Here is a 17,279-nt window from a genome sequence, read left to right as displayed (position 1 = left end):
AGAAAGATCCCATGTTTGCTGCTGGCAGGAAAGACCTGGAGAACTGAACCCAGACCAAGATGGGAAAAGCCATCAGACTTCCATAGCAGTCCAGGCATAGGACAAAATCAGAAACAGCGCAGGGGCGAGGGATGGAAAAGTGGAGAGAGAAGTCAAAGGGAGAGCTAGTAGGATTTCTGGTGATAGGGAAGAAAGAGACAAAGACAGTCCCAAGGTTTTCAGCCTAGATGCCCAAATGAAATCATAGTGACATTAGAAAAAGGGAGCACTGGAAAAGTCCACCTGGAGCCATGAATTTGCAACCAAAGGCTTCACAGGTAATAAATGAATCCATTAGGAAGAACAGTATGGAGAGGAAATTTCTCAACCTGATGGGAGTTCAGAGGCTTCTGTCGTTTGTCAGCCCATCACTAGATCTAAAAATACCTTGGCTAAGAGTCTGTGCACTCAGACCACTGGGCCCACCCCACCCCCACCCCACCCCAAGAACAAGACACACAGACTGAGAAGGAGCTCAGCCAGGAGCAAGAGCCGGTGGCCCAGCTGACAGTCCTACCTGATCGGGCTTGAGCTCTTCCCGCACGGCCTGGATGGCGTCCCGACACTCACTGAGCATGGATTCAAACAGACGCTCCTTGGTTTCTTCACTTTCAGCCTAAACAAGGGCAGAATGCAGTAAAAAAATTCTCCTCTGAGTAAGCCACAGTATTCTAATGCGAGGAGGGAACAACCATGCCTTGATTCCCCCCCCATTTATACACAAACACACACATCCAGCCAGAAACACCCCAAATCAGAGATCGTTTCAATTGTCACTAGTCTCCACCAGCTAAGATTTTTCTAACAGGCTTATTCATTATTCATACGGAAACGGAATGATATATATATATAGATATACACATGTATGTATAAATATGAAGTGAGCACACTGAAAAAGGATCTGTATAACTGATCTGAAACGATCTGTCAAACAACAGATGCTTTAAATTTTTTCCTATCCTAGAACTTTCTACTACTTTCCTCCGCCATTTCCGCCTCTGCTCAGGACCTGCCCCCGACATCCCTGAAACACAGCACACGAGAACAAATGGTCTCAGGCCTACTGTGTGCCAGCAGAGTTACCCTTACAAACGTACCCCAAAGACTTGCCTATCCTAGATTTCTTTTAGGTCCAAGTGAGTAACGTTACTAACCAATACCAAGTCAAAAATATTTCTCCTAAGGATCACACGAAGCTCCTTTCACCACAGAAATTGTGCCCTTAGATATTCCCTGTGGGTATGCTGAGGTTGACAAGCACTCCACGACAGTCTGCACAAGGTTCAAGGGCGTCACCCCTCTATTAGCCAGCTGGGAAAAGGGAAAAGTGATTCATTAACAGAGTACCTGCCAAACCACATTACCATTCTAAAGAATCTGACTGAGCTGGTAGGAGTGGATGAGAGGCAGAGAGGAGATGAACTTGTGTTGCCGGCAGACCCACTGTGACATTAAAACATCAACACTCCATTATTATATTTGACTTTCCACAGAAACATCCAATCAGATCTCTTGACATTCAACTGACCTCTAAGATAGCCCAAAAGAAAACCCATTACTGCCCACTCCTTTAAGAGGTTGGTAGGGGCTTAAAGAAAAACCTTTCCTTCCCTTAAGAACTCTTATGTTTTTCCTAGTTTCCAGTGTGTGTGTGGGGGAAAAACTTCCTTGTAAATTACCCAATATAAATCAAACATACTTTTCTACTTATATTGACTTTTCTGTTGCTCACTAACTTAGGAAAAAATCAGGGGCACAGTCATTCTATAAATCTCTAAAGGCAAACATAGCCACTATTAATGTACTGAAACCTAAACAGCACTGTCCAGCAGAACTTTCTGTGATGGGGCACCTGGATGGCTCAATCCGGGGAAACAGGAGACTCTCCATCTCCAGGATGTGAATTCGAGCCCCACACTGGATGTACACATTACTTAAAAATAAAATCTTTGGGGCGCCTGGGTGGCTAGTTGGTTAAGCGACTGCCTTCAGCTCAGGTCATGATCCTGGAGTCCCGGGATCGAGTCCCACATCGGGCTCCCTGCTCGGCAGGGGGTCTGCTTCTCCCTCTGCCCTCTTCCCTCTCGTGCTCTTGGTCTCTCAAATAAATAAAATCTTTAAAAAAATAAAATAAAATAAAATCTTTGGGATGCCCGGGTGGCTCAGTGAGTTAAGCATCTGCCTTCGGCTCAGGTCCTGGAATGGAGCCCCGCACCGGGCTCCCTGCTCAGCAGGGAGTCTGCTTCTCTTTCTCCCTCTGCCTCTGCCCCTCCCCACCACTCGTTGTCTCTCTCAAATAAATAAGTAAAATCTTTAAAAAAAATAACATAAAATCTTTATTTAAAAAAAAAAACAACTTTCTGTGATGATGGAAACCCCCTCAGCCGCCCTGTCCAGTCCAGCAGTCATCAGCCACATGTGGCTACGGAGCACCTGAAATCCTCAGTGATTTAAGCGTAAACAGCCACAGGTGTTCAAGCGTCTCGTGTACGCAACGGCGCAGAGAAGCACTTCACATAAAACACCGTTGCGCAGCAACTCAAGTTAGCAAGACTCTTCGTATAACAGTCTTGCTTGCTGGCCCCGTGTTCTGAAGTACAAATCCTGTGGACGGAGGCAGCCAGGTTAACAGTTAACGACCGGACTCGGGTCTGTGAAGACTTGGCAGCAGGTGCCGTGTGTGTGTGCGTGTGTACGATACACGTACGTACACACGCACACACACGCTGTGCACACACACTGTACACACACACACACACACACGGAGCCACACTGTTAGCAGGCAGGATGAGCTCATGCATCAGTTCTGATGTCTCACAATCTGGCAGATATGCCACCCACACTATTTTAAGAAGTTCGACATTTGGGGCAATGGGCATATAAAGTAAGAGAAGAGTAAACTTCATTTCACCAGCTACACAGGATTTGTCTGCTTTACTGTAGAGAAGAGTGCAGCTCAAAAAAAACTAAAATGATGCAAAATATAAACCTCTTTACTGCCACGTATTACTCTTGTTCCCTCGGAATAAGGACACCTCTACATCAAGGTGCTGAACGTAAGCAAACTTTCCACTGCTTCCACAGAAGTCTAAGTTCCACTGGGAACTTCACCGAAGACTGAAACCACCTGCAGGAAAAAGCCCATCGGAAGGCGAGAGCTTCAGCCACTTGGGTTTTCTGCCACCCACACTGCACGGTGACTCAGAGATCACTAACCTCTGCAGCAGAGGTTCTCAGGGTTCTCCCTGGGCTGAACAAAATGTCTCCAAATAGGAAGCCTGAACTGTACTTTGCTACTTCCCTCATATTTACATACCTATCTTGGAGGCTAAAATCATCCTGAAAAGACAACGAACAAGAAACACCTCTCTACATGCAGAGGCAGGATTCCTCAGCATCTACATGCAGACCCAAGTCAGTCATGGAACCAACAAGAATGGGCTCCTAAACCCAGGCAGCAAACTCCCTGCATGAGACTTTATGGTCTGCCTGCACCTTTTTCCAGGCATGCCTCTGAGACAAAGAAATCTTCAAGCCAGAAGTAATGTGTTACTTGGACCTAATAAATAAAAACAAATTCTAGATCAATTTTTATAAAACTTGGAACACCCCAAGATGTGCTGAAAGCCTCAAGACGTGTCTCAAGGACCTGAAGAGGGAATGCAGCTGCTGTGTGTCCTGAGGTAGAGACCCCCTGCTATTCAAGAGAGTTTCCAGGTTGTTTTCACTTGTCTACAAAGACTGCTGGAAGGTGGCGGTGTGACTAAGAGACAGACAAGGCAAGTATGACCACATTCTCCACCACACCCGCAGGAGAACCAAGGGAATGGGAACCAAGCCTTCCCCAGGCCACTAAGGTCCAGGAAACAACACATGGAAATCTGGTAAAGGAGAATACAAACCTCACTTAGGAACAGCTTTTTTTTTTTTTTTTTTTTTTTTTTTTAAGAGAAGGACAAATGGTCTCCCTTTCACCCACACATTAAATTATTAACCATAACCCAAGGATAAAACTCATCAAACCGGCCATCTCTCCAAAAGAGCTGACAACATCCTCACAATGCAACCACCAGTGACAAGTCAGGTACAATCAAGGATTAATAAAACAAAACAGAAACAAATTATAAAGTAACACAATTATTCAGCCCAAGAAGACAGAAAGCCTGGCTCAGGAGACCAAGAATTTTGCAACTGGATTTTGGCAGCAGATTAATTCCCTGCTCTAGTCTTTTCAGTCTAACACTTTATCTCCCTGAATTATTTCTTCCTTCTATGCTTTTCAGTAAACTGCTGTTCTAGTATTTAAATGTCTCAAAACCTCTACAAGCAAGCATAAACGGCCTACCAAATGCTTGCATTCCAGTCCCTACGGGGGGCAATACCAACACTAGCCAGGCGAAGAAACATGAAGAGGCGCCTGGCCGGCTCAGTCGGTGGAACGTGCGACTCTTGATCTCTCTCTCGGTTGTGGGTTCAAACCCCATGTTGGGTGTGGAGATTACTGAAAAGTAAATCTTTACGAAGAAAAAAAAAGAAACATTGAAACCAAGAGCCCTGCATCTCCAAGGCACAGCTCTTGGTCCCCAAGGCAGGGAACAACCCACACAATGAGAATGGGGAAGGTGGAGAAGACCTGTGTGACATCCAGCCAAATAATCTGGTAGAGGCACCAAGGGGCACATGGTTCTTCCCGGGATTAACCTCAAATGGCCAAAGGGCATTTTCCCTAGTTAATAACCCATGACTGATTCAATTCAATAGATATTTAATCAGCTACAGTGCTAGACCCGACATCTAAGGATTTAACTGAACTTTATTTCATACTGTACTTGAATTATTTTACTTAACGGCTAGATTTGATATATATGTGCGTATAGGACAGTAGGCACTGAACTGTTTTAATGTTAAAACCTTACCAGGATTCCCTGGGATTGACACACATTTTGTCTGATCTACATCTTCCACATCTGCCACATTATTTAAAGACCTCTGATACTCAGAAGGGACCCTAATGCACTGTATGATCTTTAACAACCGGAGAACTGTATTCACTGCAATTAGCACATTAACTAGGCACTTAATAGGGGTAACACTACACAACCTACAAACACTGAAATGATAAGGAAATATAAACTTTATGTCAATAAATTCAACAATGTACACGAAATTAATAAATGCCTTTTAAAAACAAGACAAATTAAATTTAAAACAAGCAACAAAATTTAAAAACTTTCCCATAAATATCAAATCATTATGCTGTACATGTGGAACTCATGTTTTATGTCAATTATATCCCATCCCAAAAAAGGAAAAATAAACCCTTCCTACAAAGAAAACTCTAAGGGCGCCTGGGTGGCTCAGTTGGTTAAGCGGCTGCCTTCGGCTCAGGTCATGATCCCGGAGTCCCTGGATCGAGTCCCGCATCGGGCTCCCTGCTCGGCGGGGAGCCTGCTTCTCTCTCTGACCCTCCCCCCTCTCATGTGCTCTCTCTCTCTCTCTCATTCTGTCTCAAATAAATAAATAAAATCTTTAAAAAAAATCTAAAAAAAAAAAAAACAAAGAAAACTCTAAGCCCAATAGTTTCACTGGTGAATTACAACAAACATTTGAAAAAGAAAAATACTGGTATTACATAAATTCTTTCAGAAATAAGGAAGGAAAATCATCAAACTTGTTTTTTTTTTTTTTAAAGATTTTATTTATTTGACAGAGAGAGAGAGAGTCAGCTAGAGAGGGAACACAAGCAGGGGGAGTGGGAGAGGGAGAAGCAGGCTCCCGGCTGAGCAGAGAGCCCGATGTGGGGCTCGATCCCAGGACCCTGGGATCATGACCTGAGCCAAAGGCAGACGCTTAACGACTGTTTTATGAGGTGTGTACAACCCTGATACCAAACCCTGAAAAAAGACATTCTAAGGAAATTATAAGCCACTTCCTCATGTAAATAGATGCAAAATTCTTAAATAGTAGCAAATGAAATCCAGCAATGTATAAAAAGTACCATAATATACCATAACCAACTGGGGTTACCTCAGATATACAAGATTGATTTGACACTGAAAATTAATTTAATAGCCTTCAAATATTCCTCCCTCTTCAGCCTTTACTCTCAAATTGAAAGATGTGAAACTGTCCTCAGTACGGCTCCTTCTAAGCCTCTGCTTTCTTACAGCCTTCACACACTCCACCATAGCCCATGGAACAGCAATTAAACACGCATATACCATTCCTGCTTGCCAAAGCCTTTTTTTTTTTTTTTTAAGATTTTATCTAATCATTTTACAGAGAGAGAGACAGTGAGAGCAGGAACACAAGCAGGGGGAGTGGGAGAGGAAGAAGCAGGCTTCCCGCAGAGCAAGGAGCCCCAAGGACCCTGGGATCATGACCTGAGCCGAAGACAGACACTCAAGGACTGAGCCATCCAGGCGCCCCTTGCCAAAGCCTTTTAATTTTCTTTCATCTCTTCACAAATATCTAATAAATAATTAAAATACGTAGAGCTAGTCAAAGCATGGTCCTGGGACCAGCAGAATTAGCATCGTTTGGGAACTTAGAAGCAAATTCTTGGGCCCTAATGCAGACTTACTAAATCAAAATCTCTGGCGGGTGGGGCCTTGAGTATTTTTTTTTTTTAATGATTTTATAACTTTTTTCATCAGTGTACCCTTTCCCCATCCCGCCCAACCACCTCCTCTCTGGTATATCCTAGATTCTATACATTATAATCTATGTTATATACTATATTCTTAAAATATGCTAGGGGAGAGAAAACATTTAGAAAATCATATGGAAAATACATTCACAGCATTGTATTATATTTATCAAAAGAAAGTCCACCTATAAGTGGACCTACACAGTTCAAACCTATGTTGTTCAAGAATCAACTGTATTTTTTTTTAATCTATTCAATGTTGGAGTAACATTGCTGTTTTGTCAAGTAGGCTCCAACATGGGGCTTGAATTTACGACCCTAAGATCAAGAGTTGCACACACCACCGACTGAGACAGCCAGGTACCCCAACATTGCTCTTTTTTTCTTGCCATTACTACCAAATTTTTGGCCAATCTTGAACTGCTTTAGAGGGAACAGCTACAGGGCACCTGGGTGGCTCGGTTGGGCGTCCAACTCCTGGTTTCAGCTCAGGTCGTGATCTCAGGGTCCAGGGTCATAAGACTGAGCCCCATTGTCGGGCTCCTCACTCAGTGGGGAGTCTGCTTGAGAGTCTCTCTCCTTCTCCTCCCGCCCCTTCCCCCAGAGAGCACACTCTAATAAATGAATCTTAAAAAAAAAAAAAAAAAGGAGCAACAGTGACCTGAAGACCCAGAAGTCAACCCTTCAAATATGCTAACACTCAAATCTGAGAGTAATCCTTTTAAAAATGTACACAAAGCTCAACTAGTCACCACGATTGAAATGATCTTCAATTTTAAAAGCAAAAGCTTCAAGTGCAGTTGTAAAATGCTTTTACTTCATCTAATTATAGCTCAAGCTGATTTTATGAATAAGACAAAAGATCTCCACCGTGTGGGTTTTTATTTTTTAATTATGCATACAAAGCAGGAGAAAGATAAATTCAAATAAAACCCCACTATCCCTTCTCTTTCCACATGGGAAACTCCCCTGCCCCCACTAATCTACTAAATTGGAGAGGACTATTTGCTTCAATTAACGTTCTGCTCATTCCATCTAATCCAGGGACCCAGGACTCTGCTTTTGTACCATGTACCATATTAAGTAAGATTACATTAGCTATTCACCAAAGCCAAGTAAAATGATCCTGTTACTAGCCTTCCTGATACATGGAAAAGTTCAAGGAACACGAGCTTTGGAGTCAAAAGGGCATGGTTCATAGGCAAGCACTCCCTTCTATCAGATGAGTATGGCTCAAGTTATATGGTCTCTCTCAGACCTGTTTTCCCATCTGTACAATGAGAGTATCACCCACCCCGTAAGATTAAAAAAGTAAAAACTTGAAAGCTTTAAACAGTGTATCTGGGACATTAAGGAGGACTATTACCCTCCTTTGCTCATCTCTGTGGTGTCTCTGACCAAGTGACCACCGTGTATTTTTAAATTTTGTGAACTGATACATAAGACCATGGAAAATCGTTATAACATGCTAAGAAAAACAGGATTCAAAATGAGATTGCAGTATGATTTCTACAAGTAAAAAAATGCATAACATCACTTGTGAACATGAAAAATGCTAAAAGGAAATCCAGCGTTGTCCTTTTTATGAGCAAATGCAACATCAATGAAGGTATATGGGAAATGGGACTTTAAAACATTTACCTTTTCTAAACTTTAAATAACTTTTTTTTTTTTTAAAGATTTTATTTATTTATTTGACAGAGAAAGACACAGCGAGAGAGGGAACACAAACGGGGAGTGGGAGAGGGAGAAGCAGACTCCCCGCCGAGCAGGGAGCCCGATGCGGGACTCGATCCCGGGACTCCAGGATCATGACCTGAGCCGAGGGCAGTCGCTTAACCAACTGAGCCACCCAGGCGCCCGCTAAATACTTTTTAAAATTAGTAAATGTTAGCTTTCCTTGTCCTTTAATATACGTGTGGCCCATTCCTCAAGAGACCCCCCATTTAATCTGCCCCATGGCCACCCCCCAACCCCGACCACAGCCAGAACTCCTGCCCCATTGTCACTGACGGCAGCTCTTCTCTTCCAGAACATACCACAGTGAACAAAAGAATTAACCCAACCACATAAGCTCAAGAGCTGCTATGAGAATCGAAGTCCAGAAGAGACACTACCATACAGCAGTGCCAATGAAATGCTCTCCAGAAAGTCTTTTAAAGGACAAATCAACTTACTAGTATTGCTCTCGTCTTCTGCCCTTTACGCAAATCGAAGAGGAACGAGAGAAGCAATACACAACCTAGACAGAGGCACAAAGAAGTTCTCCCACTGTTGAAAGCTGTCCTCAACCCAGAGTAGCTACTTCGGAACAAGTCACTGAAAAGTCTGGACGCTTAAAACAACTGATGAGCACAACCAACAAAGCACTCCCACGTACAAATTATTCAGGGTGCAATGGCTTACTGTGAAGGGGCAGGAAACGCCCCTGGGGCAGGCTGCAGACCTGCTCAGCAGCTGGGTGTTTTTTTAAGATGCTCTTTACCCCATGGAGGAAGAGATCCAGAAAGTGTCTTCATCACTGTCTACTTTGTACAAAGCAAGATCACTAGGATCTCTCATCTCTTGGAACTTATTCAGTTGTTCATACCCACGAACAGGTAACAATTATGTCCATAAGCAACATCGAGCAGTACCACTTTGCATGAACATGGCGTAAATGCCACATGTAGAACAAGATATTCTGGCTTAGCCAGACTCTCCTGGAGAGGCTCAGGAATGAGAGGGGCCCCTTGAGGGACAGAAGGCTAGGACAAGAGGTCAGAGAGACACAACAGTTAGGCTGCTGCACCACCTGCTGGGCCGGACGGGACCCCTCGCATTAAGCCAGCCTCTCACCGCTCTCATTTCCACGTCCACGTCGAGGACTGCCGCTGCCAATTATCTTTGCCCTCTCAATGCAAGAACTCTCCTATGAGTTCAACTTTTACAATAATTTGGTGACCAAATCTCAAATAGCATTAAGACAAATTTTTGCTTTGTGAGAAATGAACACCCATCTACATTGTAAACACGCAAGGACAACTTCAGACACACACGGAAGAAGGAATGGGCAGCTGCCCCTCACCTGGGCAATGGCTGCTTCGTTATCAGCCAATCCCAATAAAAAGATCCTCACTTTGTCGATCTTCACTGGAACCGTTCTCCCTCTCCATTCCACTTCACTCATGGTGGCTGCCTGTTTGGCCCGAGTCTGAGTGATCAATGCCTGGAAAGTTTTCAAAAGTCAAAGCTTTAATTGCTGGTGGTGAAAGGTAGAAAGAACTGTTAGTTGTTTCTTTCTATAACTAACATATTAGGCCTTATAGAGTAGTATACAAATTGTATTTAAATTCCTCCATGGTATCATCTATCTTAGCTTATAGAAACTCACACATTAAAAGGACGTAACAGAAAGTTAAAAAAGAGCAACACTGGGGCGCCTGGCTGGCTCAGTCAGTAGATCATGTGACTCTTGGCCTGGAGGTAGTGAGTTCAAGCTCCATGCTGGATGTGGAGCCTACTTAAAAGAATAATAATGACAAAAAATTTTTGAAAACTTAAAAAAATTAAAAAGAGCAACACTAAGGTTCAGTAAGGGTATAGGAGAGAAACTACCTGTATATTCTATAAACAGAAATGTAATTTAGTAGAAACTTCCTTAAAGATATTTGTCAATATGAATCAAAAGCTTCCAAAATATTCAACCCCATGCTTAGGAATGTATCTTAAGGAAATAACTAAGAATGTGTACAAAAACACTGATATTCATGGTAACACTCTTTATCACTTAATGAACAACAGTAAAGTGTTCAAATGAAGCAGACTTCAGTACAAAAGAGTACTACGTGGCTATCAAAACATGACAGTGTAGGAATATTTACTGAAGTGGAAAAAAAAACCACTCGAGATGTTATATTTAAAAACCACGTTACTGGGGTGCCTGGGTGGCTCAGTTGGTTAAGCATGTGCCTTTGGCTTAGGTCATGATCCTGGGGTCCTAGGATCGAGCCCCACATTGGGCTCCCTGCTCAGCAGGGACTCTGCTTCTCCCTCTCCGTCCACCCCTCCCCCCCCATTCATGCTCTCTCTCTCTCAAAATAAATAAAATCTTTAAAAATTAAAAAAATAAAAAGCACGTTACTGAACAGTGTATACTGAGATCCCTTTTTTTTTAAGATTTATTTATTCGACAGAGAGAGACACAGCAAGAGAGGGAACACAAGCAGGGGGAGTGGGAGAGAGAGAAGCAGGCTTCCCGCCGAGCAGGGAGCTGGATGCAGGGCTTGATCCCAGGACCCTGGGATCATCACCTGAGCCAAAGGCAGACGCTTAAGAACTGAGCCACCCAGGCGCCCCGAGATCCCATTTAAAAAATATATGCCTTGGGACCCCTGGGTGGCTCAGTTGGTTAAGCATCTGCCTTCGGCTCAGGTCATGATCCCAAGGTCCTGGGATTGAGTCCCACATCAGGCTCCTTGCTCAGCAGGGAACCTGTTTCTCCCTCTGCTGCCACTCCCCCTGCTTGTGCCCTCCCTCTCTCTCTCTGACAAAATCTTTAAAAACAAACATATACGTATATGCGCGCGTGCGCCTTTTTGGGGCAGCTGGGTGGTTCAGTCAGTTGGGCGTCCATCCAACTCTTGGTTTCAGCTTGGGTTGTAGTCTCGGGGTCATGGGATTGAGCCCTGTGTTGGGCTCTGCACTCAGCAGGGAGTCTGCTTGGGATTCTCTCTCTCTCCCCCCCATCCTGTGCTCTTTCTCGCTCTAAATAAAATCTTAAAAAATATATGTACATATACCTTTCTTTCCTACATATACAAAAATCTGTAAGCTATTCATCACCTTAGTAGTAGTGGTTACCTCTGATTTTACCATCTGATTTTAGTTTTCCCCCGTCTTTTGTATTTCCTACTTTCTCTATTTTCCTACATTACTTGCCTAGAAAATAAATGAGATAAAAAAATGAATACTTTAAAATATTAAATGAAAAAAGTTTGTTAAAAATACATGGATATAAATATGCATATATTAATAGCAATTACACTGAGTACTGAGATTATGAATTACTTCTTTTTCTAGACTTTTTCCAACCAAAGACTTCACAAAAACGTACAGACTAGATTACCTCCAATTTTTCAGCCAGAAGACCCTCAGTGCCCCCAGACCTCAATCTCATCTGCATGAGTTCATTGATAGCGGACTGGTCCCCTGAGAAAGAGAGAGCTGTTGAGTAGCAATCCTCAAGGGTCTGGTCTGATCTCTCAAGAACCACTAGATTCAACTCCAAGCTCTTCCTCTTGCACAGACACAGTCCAGTGAACCTCAAGTCCGTTCACAAAGCTCTTGAGGAGTACAGAAGTTGGCAGGATGGAAACAAAGCACAGGAACTGCCTTCTGTGACTTTAAGCTGGGCTGATGTCGACAGCTCTACCCTTCTCATCAGCCAAAACCCGTGCCAAGGACGGATGCAGGGACAAGGAAAGCACGAAAGTTAAACAAATCCTCTAGGCTCTCCGAGATGAACCACCACCAGCCCACCCGTCTGTGCTCCACTCAGCCCCTGCTCACCAATGTTATATGCACAGTAGCGGATGTTGGGTGAGATCTCTTCCACACGCTGGTTGTAGAGTACAGCCTGCTCTTCTGTGAAAGCACTGGCTAGTTTCTCGTAGATAGTTCTGCGGGGAAAGAAACACCAGCTTTCACAGCAGCCTTACTCCAGGAAAATAAAAAAGAACACAATGGCTAAAAACAAAACATGGCACTTTGAGACCCTTCTACCAACTATGAGAACTGGCACGGTTCTAAGGATGAATGAGAACAATCAATATTCCTAAAAGGGAAGGGAAGGAAAAAAAAATAAGTAACTGGGGCTTGCTCAGTCGACCGGGTGTCCAACTCTTGATTTCGGCTCAGGCCATGATCCTGGGGTCGTGAGACTGAGCCCCATGTCAGGCTCCGCACTCAGCAGGGAGTCTGCTCGAGATTCTCCCTCTCCCTCTGCCCCTCCCCACCGAGTGCTCTCTCCCACATGCACACTCTAACATAAATAAATCTTAAACTAAATAAATGAGTAACTGTACTTCTGTAGAAACAATCATTAGGTGATCTGCAGCTTAAAAGGGACTATGTACAATCGAAATTGGCCATGGCTTTTGAACCAGAGGACTTACTTGCATTTATTAAAAGCCTCAATCGCAGCTTTCCATTCCTGATGTTCAAAACGCAGCATTCCTGAGAGGTACGCCGTATAAGCCTGGAAAGGGGAAGAAGGGAGCTGCTTCAACACCCAAGAGCCAAGGCCACCGCTCAATCTCCTCCACCTGCTTTCAGCTTTGACATCAGGAATACAGAGATATTCATCAGGGTGATTTTATTTTATTTATTTATTTTTAAGAAGGCTTCAAGCCTGGAGCCTAACATGGGGCTTGAACCCAACACTAAGATCAAGACCCGAACTGAGATCAAAAGTCACTCGACCAACTGTACCACCCAGGCACCCCATTCAGAGTGATTTTAACAGAGAAAATTTATTGGGGCGCCTGGGTGGTGTAGTCAGCTGAGCGACCAGCTCTTGGTTTCAGCTCAGGTCATGATCTCAGGGTCATGGGATCAAGCCCCACATCGGGCTCTGCGCTCAGACAGCAGAGTCTGCTGAAGACTTTCTCTGACCCTCCCTGCGGCACACTTGCTCTCTCTTTAAATAAATAAATCTTTTCTTAAAAAAGAGAGAGAAAGCCTGGGTAGCTCAGTTGTTAAGAGTCTGCCTTTGGCTCAGGTCATGATCCCAGGGTCCTGGGATTGAGCCCCACATCGGGCTCCCTGCTCAGCGGGAAGCCTGCTTCTCCCTCTCCCACTCCCCCTGCTTGTATTCCCTCTTGCTGTGTCTCTCTCTGTCAAATAAATAAATAAAAATCTTAAAAAAAATAAAATGTGAAACACAAATAATTCACCATGATTCATTCACTGACTAGAATTAAAAAAAAAAAAAAAGTCTGTTTTCTTCATGTGACTTAACAATTAGCTTCCAGGATATAACATTCAGTATCAGAAGCTGAACGTAAATTTGCAGTATCTATCTCTTTTTAAAAATTCATTTCAGAGGTGCCTGGGTGGCTCAGTCATTAAGCGTCTGCGTTCGGCTCAGGTCATGCTCTCAGGGTCCTGGGATTGAGCCCCACATTGGGCTTCCTGCTCAGCGGGAAGCCTGCTTCTCCCTCTCCCACTCCCCCTGCTTGTGTTCCTGCTCTTGCTGTGTCTCTGTCAAATAAATAAAATCTTTTAAAAAAAAAAAAAATCTCATTTCTCTGAAACTAATACACTATATGGTAACTGCATTTTTTTTTTCTGAACTTAAATAAAATTTAAAAATGCAGGGCGCCTGGGTGGCTCAGTTGGTTAAGCGACTGCCTTCGGCTCAGGTCATGATCCTGGAGTTCCAGGATCGAGTCCCACATCGGGCTCCCTGCGCGGCAGGGAGTCTGCTTCTCCCTCTGACCCTCCCCCTTCTCATGCTCTATCTCATTCTCTCTCTAAAATAAATAAATAAAATCTTAAAAAAAAAAAAAAATGCAGAGAGCCCTGAAAAAAAAATTATTTTGTGAACTTCCCAGATCTAAGAGTCAAGCTTTCTATCTCCATTTCAAGGGCAGGCTCAGCTGGTGGAGCATATGACTCTTGATTTTGGGGTCATGAGTTCAAGGCCCACACTGGGTGCAGAGATTATAAACATACATACATACATACATAAAGTTAGGGGGGAAGAAAACAAAAACAAGCCAAGAGCTCAAAAACAAAAGTAAGAGATGCCAACTTCGCCTTGAAAAAGCAAGACCGGGGTGCCTGGGTGGCTCAGTCGTTAAGCGTCTGCCTTCGGCTCAGGTCAGGATCCCAGGGTCCTGGGATGGAGCCCCGCATCGGGCTCCCTGCTCAGTGGGAAGCCTGCTTCTCCCTCTCCCCCTCCCCCTGCTTGTGTTCCCTGTCTCGCTGTGTCTCTCTCTGTCAAATAAATTAAATCTTTAAAAAAAAAAAAAAAAAGACACTAACCTGAGCCTCTAACTTGGTCTTGGCATCCACGCGATTGCTCTCACACAAGCGTTCCAATTCCTCTGCGTGCTTCACGGCTTTGCGCAGGCGAGACAACAAGTGGAACCGTTTTCGGGGTTCAGTGTTGGCTTCCTGTTTCAGCTGCATGGCATAGCTCCAGGCTCGTTCAGCATCCATCAGAACCAGAAGCAAATACCTAAGCAAGAGAAAACGGGCAACCTGAACAATGAATGCCAAGAGCATCAGACTTTGATATTCCCCAAGGCACGATCTTCAGCCTCTCAACTTCTCCCGACACCCTCCCTGGCTTTCCTCCTCAGAACTACCCTTCTCGGGGCCTGGGAGGCGCAATTGGTTAAGTGTCTGACTCTTGGTTTTGGCTCAGGTCATAATCTCAGACTTGTGAGATCGAGCCCCACACACATTGGGCTCTGCGTTCAGCGTGGAGTCTACCTGAGATTCTTTCTCCCTCTGTCACTGCCCCTCTCACTCAAGCTCTAAAACTTAAAAAATATTAAAAAAAAGAAAAAGAAGAAAAAGCACTACTCTTCTCCCAGTATCAATCATGGCGCCCAACCAGCATCTCCGATCAGGCTCCACCTCAAATTTCTAACCACCCACCAGACACAGCTCACTAAAAACACCTGCTACCACCTCAGACTGGGCAAACGCAGACTTACTCCTCCCCAGTTTTAGCAAAGGGGGAGCCCAGGCACACAATCTGGCCTCATCTTTGAATCAACACCTCCTCCATCCCAACCCAGCTGAAAACCAAGTCCTTAAGAGGCACCATATTGAAGTGGTTAAGAAAAAGGCTCTAGAGTCAGGGTTGGAATGTCAGGACCATCTGTCACTAACTATGTGACACTGGACAAAGTACTAATCTTTCTGTGCCTCAGTCTCCCGTGTAGTAATACATGTAACACACTTACACCAGAGTCTGGCACTTACTAATAAAGACTGAATAAATTAGCCACTTTATTATGATACTGGAAAATCTTTTAAGCTACTGCCTTGATTAATCTTCCTTAAACGTGGGGCGCCTGGGTGGCTCAGTTGGTTAAGCGACTGCCTTCAGCTCAGGTCATGATCCCAGGGTTCTAGGATCGAGTCCCACATCGGGCTCCCGGCTCAGCAGGAAGCCTGCTTCTCCCTCTCCCACTCCCTCTGCTTGTGTTCCTGCTCTCGCTGTCTCTGTCTCTGTCAAATAAATAAATAAAATCTTAAAAAAAAAAAAAAATCTTCCTTAAACGTGAGCTTAATCTTGTCTCTTCAAAATAAAGGATCTCATTATCAGAGACCCTTCCTAACCTGTTCTCATCAGATTTAACCAATACCTCCTGCTGAAGCCCATCATGGGCTCCATGCTCTAGTTCTCTGTGTCTCCATATACCAAGCTCCCAGCCTCTCTGCTGCCTGAGCAGCAGCTAACTGTCCAGAGCATTGTAATTCCTAAAGTACATTCAGACACCAAGGCAAGCTGTTTCCCCTCACACAGAATGTTCTTTCCTCTCAGAAACCCCTCAAGGTCCAGCCTCCTCAATGCAGGCTTCCCAGTTTCCCTATCAAAACCCCCCTGGGGCGCCTGGCTGGCTCAGTCACTAGAGCATGCAACTCTTGATCTCTGGGTTGTGAGTTCAAGCCCCATGTTGGGTGTAGAGATTACCTAAAAAAACAAAACAAAACAAAACAAAACAAGGGGCACCTGGGTGGCTTAGTCAGTTAAGCATCTGCCTTCGGCTCAGGTCATGATCCCGGGGTCCTGGGTTTGAACCTGGCATCCATCGGGCTTTGTGCTCAGTGGGGAGTCTGCTTCTCCCTCTCCCCCTGTCCCTCCCCCCTCTTGTGCGTGCTTGTGCCCCTGCTCGAGCGCCTCGCTCTCTCTCAAAAAAAAAGACAAAACAAAACACTTTACAAAAACAGGTGGCAAAAGGACCAATTTGGCCCACGGGCTGAAATTTGAGGAACTGGCCTAGAGACCTTTAATACATGCTGCTTGACAGACTGATCCTTCTGCAAATTTAAGAATGGCTGCATTCAGCACCGAAACATAAAACTCTTCTGGAAAATTCACACACAGCAAATTTCATTGAAGATATATGGATTTAAGTAAGCACTTATACACTGAAACTTGCATTCCAGAACCTTACCCAATACCCCATCAGGTTCTAATCACAGACTTTAGCGTTTAGCACTCCGCCACACCTCCTGAAAACGTTACCAAACCTCTCTGAGCCTCAGTCTCCTCATCCTATAACTTAAGAATAGTATACATGTCTATTCCAGAGAGCTCCTAGAAGAATCACCTGAGGTAATTAAAGGGTCTAACACACAATTGTTCAATAAACGCATTAGCGAGAAGCATTTAACAACTAGCACAGAGCAGTCAATACCTGTTATCAGTCAGAAGATCTTCAGTTATTTTTTTCCCTGTAAATTTGTGTCTGTTCCCCATCTTGAAGTTGAGTGTTTTCCGAAGACGTCTTTGTCTACGGGAACAGTAGCCCCTGAAATAAAAAAACAACAATTCAGGCAACCCAATAGTACTTTCTTTTTTTTTTTT

The 17,279-nt window shown here is 44.1% G+C and overlaps 1 protein-coding gene across 1 annotated transcript in view; it reads right to left on the bottom strand.

The window, feature by feature from the left end:
* SRP68 (signal recognition particle 68) overlaps positions 1 to 17,279 on the bottom strand; it is a 30,340-nt gene that overhangs the window by 9,236 nt on the left and 3,825 nt on the right. The window contains exons 3-9 of the mRNA XM_035025970.1: positions 17,110 to 17,223; positions 14,717 to 14,912; positions 12,844 to 12,926; positions 12,239 to 12,348; positions 11,796 to 11,878; positions 9,756 to 9,896; positions 557 to 655 (exon numbers count right to left, since the gene is read on the bottom strand). Coding sequence (XP_034881861.1) covers positions 557 to 655; positions 9,756 to 9,896; positions 11,796 to 11,878; positions 12,239 to 12,348; positions 12,844 to 12,926; positions 14,717 to 14,912; positions 17,110 to 17,223 — 826 coding nt within the window. The remainder of the gene's footprint in view (positions 1 to 556; positions 656 to 9,755; positions 9,897 to 11,795; positions 11,879 to 12,238; positions 12,349 to 12,843; positions 12,927 to 14,716; positions 14,913 to 17,109; positions 17,224 to 17,279) is intronic.

The sequence above is a fragment of the Mirounga leonina genome, unplaced genomic scaffold (genome assembly GCF_011800145.1).
Source record: "Mirounga leonina isolate KUSES-001 unplaced genomic scaffold, KU_Mleo_1.0 Mir_197, whole genome shotgun sequence".
Classification (NCBI taxonomy): Eukaryota; Metazoa; Chordata; class Mammalia; order Carnivora; family Phocidae; genus Mirounga; species Mirounga leonina.
Note: the sequence above shows the minus strand (reverse complement) of the source record. Positions and strands in the feature narration are given on the sequence as shown.